The sequence below is a fragment of the Thermobia domestica genome, chromosome 16 (genome assembly GCF_964235325.1).
Source record: "Thermobia domestica chromosome 16, izTheDome1.hap1.1, whole genome shotgun sequence".
Taxonomy (NCBI): domain Eukaryota; kingdom Metazoa; phylum Arthropoda; class Insecta; order Zygentoma; family Lepismatidae; genus Thermobia; species Thermobia domestica.
In genome coordinates, this window is record NC_137469.1 from 129,809,985 (window position 1) to 129,822,296 (window position 12,312).

Genomic DNA, 12,312 nt, shown 5'->3' on the forward strand with positions numbered 1-12,312 from the left:
TTTTCGTAAACACCAGTGTACGTAGGAATGAACAGACAGACGAAGCCTAAAAACAGCTTCTTAGGCATTTGCGGATCATGAAACATACACACATAAATTCGTCAAAATCTAAACATTTTATGTAATTATATGATTGTATGCATGTATATACGTAGGTGTACGTTTATTCCGATCAGAACACTTACTTACTGTTGTTTCTCGAAAGTGAAGGAAATACCCTCCCTACTGATCTAGTTGCCTTTGGTGAGCTCCTTCGTGGCTAAGCGGTTAGCATACGCGCCTTTGGCGTGGGTAACCCGGGTTTGATTCCCGGCGGGAGATCATGTGGTTCGGATTCCACGTTAATCAGTAGATCCCGTATCATATAGCCTCACTGCTGAAAGGCACGTTAAACTCAAAATCAACTCAACTCAACTAGTAAACTATACCTTTATTTTTCAGGAAATTAACACGTTACATTGTAGGACTCTTATTTAATTACTAATTATAATGAAAATCGCCTATTATTGCCTACCCAATTTTGAGAAACTTGTCTGAAAAACAATTCATCTGGTAAAAGGGGGGTATGTATTTTTTCATGAAAAAACTACTTTTCCCATATTATAGTGTTGCTTCTAGAGGGTATTTGCCTCACCGGTTTAGAACAGCAAAAAATTAAAGAAAATTATTAGTAAATTTAAAAGTAATAAAGTGTACTGTACTCACGAATCAAAAGTATAAAAACGTCTCCAATGATAACCCACTTTGTTGACACTGTTCCTAAAGCCATGACCACTGTTTTAAACTTGAATATTTTTATAATATTAAAAACAAAAATTACGTATATTTATCACTTTGAAATTATAAAAAAATCCATTTTCATTCATTCTACACACATGCTGTCATGTATACACTACCCGCTGACTGACATGAATGATAAAGAAACGCCTTTTTGTGAGACCTGCACTTAAGTGTAAGATAAGAACAAGTTCTGGTGATATAACTACTTTTTATCTTAAAATGCTTTTCTTTCCCCCTTCCTTTCGACCTTCGGTTGTAAATCAGACGTTCGTTACTGGTTATCTTGAAGATTTGCTTGTTAACCTGAAAGCAAACATATCAAAGCATGGAAAATGAATTTACATCCATGAATTGCATGTTGAAAGTTAAATATTAACAAAAAATTGATGTGTGTTATTAACGTAAGGAGTGTTGTTGACTTAACTTCATAGCTTGGTAAAAGCAATAGTTTATAATTCTTCATTTCTTTCCTCTCTTTCTTGAATCTTCTTTTTTTCATTCCATTTCATGTACAATCCTGTTTCGTAAAAGAACTTCGTTTCTGTGTGGAAGACACAATGTATATACATTGATGTAACCTATCATTGACGCCCGTTTAGAAAACTCCCCCTCACTCCACTCTTCCGAATTTCACCAAAATAGTCCCAAATGTTTGTGCATCCTTTATGCACGCAAAACTGGCGTTTGTACACAGAACAATTTTAATGTATTCAGAAACTTATTTCGGAGAGTTGTCTAAACGGCAACCCCTCCCCCTCACCGATTGGCTCCAAAATGGTCTCAATCGTTTGTGCAGGTCAGTGCATGCAAAATTTTCGTTTGTGCATAACTGGAAGTCTGTCACATTGACGTATCTAGTTTAGGCTCTAGACTCGCATCAACTCCGATTGACACTGAAATGGTCTAAATCATTAGTGCATCATTTGTGCACACAAAACTTTCGTTTGTGCTCGACCGGAAGTGTGAGATATTAGTGTATCTAGTTTAGGCACTAGGCCCACCATCTCCGTTTATTGGAGCCAAAATGGTTTAAATCGTTTGTGCACAACCGGAAGTATGTGATATTGAAGTATCTTCTTTTGAGTATTAGCTTCCGATTGGCGCCGGTGGTTTTCAGTTAGGTTTTTGGCTCTTGGTTTTAGCCTAGAAAGACTGGGACGATTGGGGATAAACCTGCAGTATCCATAGCTTTTTGGTCCACGATTTGAAATTAAAAGATAAAGCAAAATAAACTTATTTACGCATACAGAGGAGACAGGAGTCATACTCCATCAAAGTTGTGCTAATGAAACGCACTTGCAGAATTTATTCTCTATGAAAGTCTGAAAAATAACAGAATTTTGCAATTTCTGTTTTCTTATTTGGCAAGAGCAAAAAGGGCATATTGCTCCACGTAATGCCACGATTCGGCTCTTTGTTCTAGCACAGAAGAAATCAAAGTTGTAAAATCAATAGCTCTTCGGCCTACAATTTAAAACACCCTAATAATAACGTACTTATCTATTTACATATACAAAGAGACAGAAGAGCGTACCTAATAAAACTTCTCCAAATGGAACAAATTGTGCAGAATTTACCCTCCTTGACGCTCTGAAAAGAAATTAAATTTATTCTTAACAATTTACTACCCCTATAAGCAGCCCGCCGTAATTTTTGACGTTTATGAGTGTAAGATTCTTTAGTTTTATTAAACTTTGACAATTTTGCATAGTTATGGCAACTCTGTTGAAACGTCAAACACCTACTGCTCCACGAAAATACGCAGTTTATGTCGTCGTTAAAGCAATATATTGTTTGTTCGTAAGTTCGTGACAAATAAGACTATTTCACCAGTCGTAAGGGTTCAAGGAACAAACCCATCTTGTAATAGTGACATGGTCACAGTCCCCTGACTTCTCTGAGCCAATCAGCGGTCAGGGCTAATGATGGGCAAATTTTCGGGGAAATATTTTACGGAAATATTCCCTGAGAATATTCCCAAAATGGGAATATTCCTTGAATTTGTGTACAAACACAAAGAAAATTGCATTATATTACTATATTATGATTTCAAATAAAATTTGTTGTTTTTATCACAGTATATTTATTACTGTTATCTCCAGAGGATTTTTAAAAATGTATACTCTGAACGGTATTATGTTATTTCATTAGGGGAATGGAGCCTTATTTGAGGAGGGTTCCTAATTTGGGAAGGTGGCGTACCTTAGCCGAGAAGATCCTGACTCTTAGTATGGCGCGCTGTAAACGTTGTACAAAGGCTGTGTGGGAGGCTCCAGAGCTCAGTAGCCTCATGGCTATTGTACTGGAAGCAGTAGTGTAAAGTTTGTGTTTTTTCAACTGTTCGAAAGTTTTGGACTATTGTCAGTGCTTTTAATTTACAGAGCAGCGATAGTTGCTGTGAAGGTGTGAAGGATCCTGAAAGGTAAGTAAAGTCTGTAGAATTGTTATATATCACTCTATTGTAAATAATTGTGGTTTGAAGGACTACAAATATATGACGAAAGTGAAAATAGGAGGGAGTCTTATTTGGGGAGGTCGTGTAGTGCCTAACTTGGAGAGTCCCAATTTTGGAAACCATTTGCAACAGAGAGTATTACATGACGTTTTACCGTTTTCCAGATGGCTCCGAGAAGACGGTGGGACCCAGGTCGTATGATTGCGGCCATCGAATCAGTCAGAAAGAAAGAGATGGGATCGTTTAAAGTAGCACGAGTGTTTGGAGTGCCACAGACTACGCTAGAGCGCTATGTACCTATGAAGAAAATACCTAAGGAAACGTTTACAACGGCAATAGGAAACAGATCAGTATTCCTATAGAACTGGAAAAGATCTTAGCAAGTTATTGCAAGATAATGGAAGAGCGTTATTATGGACTCACCAGACGGGATGTCAGACGTCTGGCCTATCAACTAGCGAAGAATAACGACATTTCTAATTCGTTTTTACAGAAAAACGGAATAGCGGGGGAAAATGGTTGAAAAAGTTCATCGCGCGAAAGCCAACACTTTCGTTTCGAAAACCTGAAGGCATTTCTACTTTATGTGCTAAAAAATCCGACCCGGAAGTTGTGTCAAAGTTTTTTTTATATGTATGAACCTGCATTACAAACAATTGGACACAATCATGCACATTTGTTCAACTGTGACTAAACTGGTATTACAGTTGTACAGCACAAGAGAACAGAAATTATTGCTATGAAAGAAAATAAAACAAGTTGCATATTTAGAGTCAGTTGAACGCAGTGCTCTAATCACCATCGTTGCTTGCATGAGTGCATCGGGTCATTTCATCCCACCACTATTAATTTTTCCCAGAGTAAACATGAAGATGGAATTAATGAACGGAACCCCTCCAGGATCAATATACGCTTGTCATCAGTCAGGATGGATTCAGACGGTAATATTCACTGAGTGGTTTCGTCATTTTCTAAAGCACACAAAACCAACTGCGGAAGATCCAGCTGTGTTAGTTCTAGACGGGCACTTCACTCACACCAGAAACCTAGATGTGATTAACTTGGCACGTGAAAATTACGTCGTTATAGTGAGCATACCATCGCACAGCACACATCGGATGCAGCCGTTAGATGTTGCATTCATGGCCCCTCTAAAATCTTACTACGTACAGGAAGTTGAACAGTGGCTTCGTAATAATCCTGGACGGGTTGTGACGATATACCAGGTAGGAGAGTTATTTGGTAAAACGTATTTGAAAACAGCATCTACAAATATCGCAGTAAGTTGTCTTTATCCATGCAACCAAAACATTTTTTATGCCGCATAACTTTGCAATACATGAGGTTCCTCTGTTTCCTGCTGAACCTAAAATTTCACTCCAAGCATCAACATCTACTGCTACACCTGAAATTGCACCCCAAACTTCAAGATTTACTGCTGAACCTCAGATTGAACACGATGCTTCAACCTCAGGCCCTACTGCTCTGCTCAGCACAGCACATTTTGTCACAGCAGCGCAATTATATCCCGTGCCTTTTCTTTCAAAGGTAAATATATCACACAAGGCATCACATACCAAAAGTGATGAAACTAACAAGCTCAGCGTACAAAGCAAAATTGGATATACAGCATAAAGGAAGAACTCGTCTCAGCGAAGGCAAAAACAGTGGTACCGTAAATCTTTCTGTGGTGACAGAAAACAAGAAGCAAAAGCACACCGGAAACGAGGCGTCATCGTGGGCGTAAGGTTGTTCATGAGCTTGAAACTTCTAAAGACGACGATTCTGATGTCCCCTGTGATTCTCACCTAACATCTGATGATGACACAGATGCTATATGTTTGTACCGCGCAGGACTATTTTCCGACGACAACGATGGAGAGGAATGGGTTCGTTGCCAATTTTGTTTCCAGTGGGTGCATATGTTGTGTGCAAATATTGATTCCCAGCAACAGTTCACGTGTAAGACGTGCAGCGAAATCACAATTTTCACTCAGACGTCGCAGTCTAGGCCTACTATCTTATGAATTATGCTTACAATTATAACGTATTTATCCTATTGTTCTGTATGACGAAGCTCTCAGTAGGCATTTAACTTTTGCTTCAATTATATTTATTATCTTTCATTTGTTTTGTTTCAATATAGCTCTCAGTAGGCCTACTGATTTGATTGTATTTCACTAGCTATGGAACAACAATCAGATGAAGTAAACAGAGAATGATACAGTACAATTGTGTTTGATTTCGCCTGTCCTAAACGTTTGTGTTCAATTTCAGCTTCCTCCCCAAATTAGAAAAATCACAATCTACTAACATAAACTCCTAATCTGCTATTACTCAACATTTTTCACAAAACCTTGCAGCGGTATCACTGGTTGGCACTTGGTATTTGTTAGTTAATTTAACTCCATACAACATTCATATTTTGCTAGAACGCTGCTACAAATAGGGAACGTTTTACAGCTTTCTGAAAAGAATCTCCCCAAATAAGGTTATTTTCCCCTATATTTAGACAGTACGCAGACTTCCAATATGTTTTATGCAAGTAAATATGTTAGAAAAACATTTGGTATAGAAAGTTCACATTTCTTACACCGCTAAACAGTTTAAATTTATATGTAAAGGAATTTTCTAAACTTGACCCTACTACTGATATTATAAACATTAAATTTTTAAATGTTATAAACAAATTAGGTTGGTAACTGTCAGAAAACATATGTAGTCTGTTGAAAATTTAGTAACGTTGCCAGTGTATGGGATTAGTGATGGGCAGTGGGAATATTCCCAGTGGGAAGGAAAATAAAAATTGGGAATATTCCCGGTTTTTTCCTGGCATATAGATTCCCGGGAAGGAATTTATTTCTTTATCTTCCAAATTGTAAGAACCATGTGTCTAATTACTTTATTTTAATTTATTATTATTTACTTCTAGGTTTTAAATAATTTGGAGATTTAAAAAAATAAAATACTTTGACAGTATTTTAAATAACTAACATGATATTTAAAGTTCCAGTTCTATTTGCACTAAAACGTAGCAAAGTACTAATTTTAAAATGATGAAAAGGAACCAGTTTGTAAACAATGTAGAAATTAAGTAGAAATAGAGATGAAGTACTATCAATACACCCCAAACCACCGTTAGTAATAGACGTCGGTCTGCCTCCTGGCTCTGATTCAAATTTCTGAAAAGGTGCTCAGACTTCTCTTACATGTGAATTAACGCATGAAATTTCGACAAATAAGTAGGAAGAAAGGTTGTGTGTTACAATGTTACGTGTTAAATTATAGAACTAGGTCAGTATCTTGCAAATATTGTAAACATAAATATGTATGCGCAAATGTGTCTTCTCAGACATGGTGAGACATATGTCTTCTGACAGTTACCCAACCTAATATGTTTATAATATCAATAGTAGAGTCAAGTTTAGAAAATCCACTTACATATAAATTTAAACTATTCTATCAGGCCTTGTTCATCAGAAAAGTATATATAAGTGATGACCAACTCCCAAGCAGCCAGAAGGAGTGGAAGTCTGATGAAGACACAGTTATTGTGTTGAAACTGTTACGTGATACTGTTTTTTATCACATAGCCTTGCTCGGTGTGTTGTGTTTTAGTATAAATTTAAACTGTTTAGCGACGTAAAAGTATGTGGACTTACTATACCATTTTTCCACATATTTACTTGCATAGAACATATTGTAAGTAGATATACATTTATGCGTATTCTCTAAATATAATAAAATATTAATAAAATAACATAATGCCGTTCAGAATATGCATTTTGAAAAATCATCTGGACATAACAGTAATAATATACGGTAATAAGAAAGGAATTTACCTTTGAAATCATAATATAGTAAAAGAATTCAATTTTCTTTGTTTGTACATAAATTCCCGGAATATTCCCATTTTTGGGAATCTTCCCGGGAATTTTCCCAGGGAATATTCCCGAAAAATATCTTCTCGGGAATTTACCCATCACTAGTATCAACCATGTGCCAGTTGCAAACCCACGATTATTAATTTACCTTCGGGATATATCCCACACCTAACACTCTCTCGCGAAGTATTGTTTTTTACCTATGAACTTTCCGAACTCCTATAACTGTATTGTCAATCTGAACTAATTACTATATTGAAAATTTAACATTACCTTTCTGGGTCATCTGAATTTAAACTTTTTGGTGTTAATTGTTTGTAGTCATTAAGGTATTAGGGTTTGTAGTATAGCCCGCTCCCCCCACTGATTTTTAACGATTCATATTAGTTCATAATGAATCGGAATCGCATGTTATAAAGATGTAAATTTTGTGGTAAGGAGATTTTAGTATAAGTAGTAGTAGTAGTACCCAGGAAGCACAGTCACGTCATTAACGCGTCTTTTTTGGGGGGGTTCGAATTCAAAATGACGTATTTTGAAAATTTGGAACGTCTTTATCACGTACCAAAATGGTAACAAAAAAGACGTGTCAAACATGACCTAAATTGTACGTGTTTATCACGTGCCAGAATGGTACAAAGAATCACGTGTCGAACATCACCAAAAATAGACGTCTTTTTTAGGTGCTGAAGGCGCGGACGTTCCCCGTCCTGTAACTGCAGTTTGAGCAGTGCATGTTGGGAATCGTGAACCATTTGTAAAATTGAGTGGTGTTATGATGGATTGCCATCAGGCAATAGTTCTTCAATAACAAAACACATTGTTTATATTCATAGAACACCAATTATAATACCCCACCACATCTGGGTCACCCCACGAAAATGTGTTCAGTCGTTTCGAACGGGAGAACAACCACAACATGCGTGGTTTTAAGTGAAGATATCAGTTTTAAGTAAGTATAATTCCTATCCTATTCCTATCTAGGTGTATTCTGTGTAAAATTAAGCAGATTGAGTATTGTAATTGTGAAGATTAGCTCCTCTCATACAGCGTTACCTATGTTTCTTATTACAGTGTATTAAAATACCGTAGAAAGGACGAGGATACCTCCATTAGGTTAACATTACCAGACACCTCTACCAAATTAAATATTTTTAGATAGAACACTATATAAAATATTAATAGTGAAGGTAGTAAAATGATAATGTATGTGTTTAAACTCAATAAACCGTATATGGGAGTGAGTATGCATGGGAAAGTATGTCATTCTGGGGTGCAGTTTTACTATACGGATCCATAGATTGTAAAACGAACGAAAAACTTTGGACAAGTATTTAATTTGCCCATTTCATGTCGAGAACAGGACCAACCGACCTCCGCGGGGCTTCTAACCCGTTCCTACTACTACTACTTATACAATTGATCTGTATAATAAAGCTGCACGTATTGTGGAACTATTTGCCAAGGCGGAAGACAGCTGGATGCAAGCAAAGAACGAGATGACAGTAAGTTGAGTTGATTTTGAGTTTAACGTCCCGTTCAGCAGCGAGGCTTTATAAAGACGTGGGCCTACTGATTAACATGGAATCCGAACCACATCAGCTCCCGCCGGGAATCGAACTCGAGCCTCCTACGCCGAGATGACAGTAAGTGTGTGCATAAAACACGACCATTAGGTGCCCACTAAAAAGCAAAAATGCATTCTATTCGAGTCAGTGCAGGAGCACAACAAGAGGGCCCGAGCGGCAACGAGGGGGTGCGTCCGTAGGGAGCAGGCACGTCGACGGGGACTATACACATAAATAAGGATAGTTGAAAAGCACACTTACGCTTACAATGCTTTCACTATCACTCAAAATTCGGCTTCACTCGAGCAGACGGTTCTACCAAATAGAAAATTTGTAGGTAAAATATTATGAGAAACATTTTTCGTGAAGGAATGAGAGTGTGAAAAAAGCAGTTACTGTCAGTGTACAGCAGATTGAAATGGATTTTAAGTGATCAGTGAAAGTATTGGGTGATATCAATAAAACGGAGAAGTTACTCATTACGCCCAATTTTGAAGTAGTTACTCGCATTGGTATCAATAAAAAGAGAACTGAGCACTAGTCGTCTCGGCTGACCTCGGAGAAGCCCCGCCCTTTTGAAGTAACCACACCTCTATTCTCGAGCCGAGTAACTACTCCGCGTTTCATATCAATAAAAATCAAAGACTCCTCTGTGATGCTAGTAACTTCTCCAAATTTGTGGAGCAAGCTAAATAGGTGACTCCGTGCGAAATATGGCAGAGTATATGATTGTTTTACTACGTAGAAAAACTTACAAACTGCATAGAAATGTTGGAAATGGAGATTACAAAAAGCATTATAAGTTTATGAAAGAAAATGTAGTGATTAGCACAACATTTTTTAAGGAGAATCAACCGAAATTCGGGGTAGTGGACTACGTAATGATGAAAAGATGCGGGTTTTCTTCAAGGGCGCCGATCCTGTGGGGGCCCGGGCCCCCCAAGCTCATGTGGGCCCCCTATTGTATTTATGAATATACAATATTTGGCATAATTAGAGTGCAATTTGTCTTAAAATCCTTAGTATATATATATATCTTCTGCATCTGAATGCCCTCTCCCCCCCCCCCAAATTTACAGAGAAATCGGTGCCCTTGGTTTTCTTGCGTTACGTGAGTGATCCGGGATTCCAGGTCGGAATGTCAGGGGATTCTGATGTGGCTCAAAGTACTGTCTATGACTACCTGAAAATGGATTGTTTCCGGAAGTGTGCGTAACAAAGGTGGCCATTTTCCTCTGGGCTCGCTCGGGCTCGCGCTCACCTGTCTCAGCTGGGCTCGCGCTCATCTCTCTGGACTGGGTTCGCACTCACTCGCGCTCGCGCTCACCTGTCTCAGCTGGGCTCGCGCTCACTCGCGCTCGCGCTCACTTCTCTCAACTGATCTCGCACTCACTCGGGCTCGCGCTCACCTCTCTGGACTGGGCTCGCGCTCACTCGCGCTCGCGCTCACTTCTCCCAACTGGGCTCGCGGTCACTCGCACTCGCACTCACTAATCTTATCTGGGCTCGCGCTCATCTCTCTGGACTGAGCTCGCACTCACTCGGCCTCGCGCTCATGTCTCTCGATTGGGCTCGCACTTACTCGCGCTCGCGATCACTTCTCCCAACTGGGCTCGCACTCACTCGGGCTCGCGCTCACTTCTGTCCACTGGGCTTGCACTCACCCGGGCTCGCGCTCACTTGTCTCAACTGGACTTGCGATCACTAGAACTCGCGATCACTTCTCCCAACTAGGCTTGCGCTCACCCGGGCTCACGCTCACTTGCCTCAATTGGGCTCGCGGGTATAGGATGGGTATAAAGAGGTATTAAAATCTAGACTTTGACTAGCAGTAGGCCTAATTCAGTAGAAAATAGAGCTATTAATGCTATATATCAGTTGGCAGATATAAAAATAAAATAATAAAGATGTTGCAGGGTTTAATGTATTAAACGTGAGCGGACTTTGAGGAACTTGCAATAAAATGCTCCAGATATTTAAATCTGGGCTTTGAGTACTAGTAGGCCTAGTTCCTCAATAGAAAATAGGTTATATGACTAACGTCATATAGGAGTTATCAGACATCAGAATAAAATATTAAGAGTGCTGCAGACTTCAAGTCTTAAGGCTGTCATCACACTTGCAGACCAATACTCATTAAATGAATCTCTTTCTTATTTACTAAGATCAAAACAACTTATGAAAAAAAAAGCTTAGTGTTAGTAAATACAAAAGAAACTTGTTTGAGTGTTTATCTGCACGCACGACGGCAGCATTAAGAAGCAAATTCTATCTGAGTATGATGATTTCGTAAAATAAAAAATAAAAAAAAAATCACCAGTCCTGTTAGCAAACAAATTCTATTATGTAAGTACTCATGCCTTATCATGAAATTATTTTAATGCAGTTGATGAATTGTCAGGCTTATAAGAAAAATTTGGTTCGAAAATTTCCAGGGCCAAAATTAGGCTTACTGTCGCCCATGCTTCACACATTAAACTTGCAACATCCCTATTTTATTCTGATATCTGATAACTGCTATACGACATTAGTAGCTCTACTTTGTACCGAGTTATTTGGCCTATTTGTAATTGTAGTCAAAAGCTAGATTTTAATATCCACGGCATTTTATTACAAGTTCCTCAAGGTCTGCCCACGTTTAATACAACGCAACTCCGCAACGTCCTTTTTTTTTTTTTTTTTTTTTTAGTACCTGATAGATAAGTCATATAATATAGTAGCTCCATTTTCTGCTTAGGAAGTAACTAACGCCTGAATTTCAATATTCGGTGAATTTTATTACAAGTCCTTCAAGGAAGCTTATGTTTGCTATCGGTGAGCTTTTGTCCATCACTGTAATATGAGACTGTCGGTGAGCTTTTTGCCGGTGAGCTTATGTCCAACACCCACATTACGCATAGATATATCTTGTTTTTAACTAACACACAGTTTCTTAGGTTTTAATTTTTTTATTTATTTATATTTTTGTGAGAAGACAGCTTTAGAAGTAAAACTAGAAGTAGAAATTTAGGGAGACATTACAGGTATTCAACACTCGTGAAATTACAGAACTTATAATAACAAGAGCTAAACGTTTCCCGAAAATCTTCTAAACGTTTGGTAAAGGAAGTAACAGGATCTGATATCAGTGACTTTAAGTGTTTGTTAAAACCATTTTATAATAAAAAAGCTACCTCTGCGGAAGCTAAAAGCAAACCAAAAGGTAAAAGGGAACTTTATCTGATCCCTTTATATCGATTTGAATGTAACACAACGAAATGATAGTACTTCAGAGGGTATTGAAATGTCAATGGTCTCATAGGCTCCAGTAATACTTACAGGAGTTCCGGCCTATCCTACAGGGATGTGCTAATCAAAGCACTAAAAATTGGAGATTTTTGAGAAATGTTGGTAGTGTATACCTCCAGAGCAATAACTTTTATATAGAGGGAAAAGGAAAAGTAGAAAAATATTTTCTAAATTTTTTAAAATGTACTTTTAATCGGAGGGGGCTTGTAAGAGAAGTAACACCAAAAAAATTAAAAGACTTTTTGTTGCTTCAAACTAAAAGAAGAAAACTTCCCTACTATATTAATTGTTGTATACAACAATCAGGGCCGGACTTCAGCGGATTGGACCGATTGTT

General features: G+C 38.1%; 1 protein-coding gene across 1 annotated transcript in view; it reads right to left on the reverse strand.

Moving 5' to 3' along the window:
* LOC145673413 (putative phosphatidate phosphatase) overlaps positions 1 to 955 on the reverse strand; it is a 62,446-nt gene extending 61,491 nt beyond the window's left edge. The window contains exon 1 of the mRNA XM_081743099.1: positions 706 to 955. Coding sequence (XP_081599225.1) covers positions 706 to 769 — 64 coding nt within the window. The 5' untranslated portion in view covers positions 770 to 955. The remainder of the gene's footprint in view (positions 1 to 705) is intronic.
* Between the last annotated feature and the right edge of the window lie 11,357 nt (positions 956 to 12,312).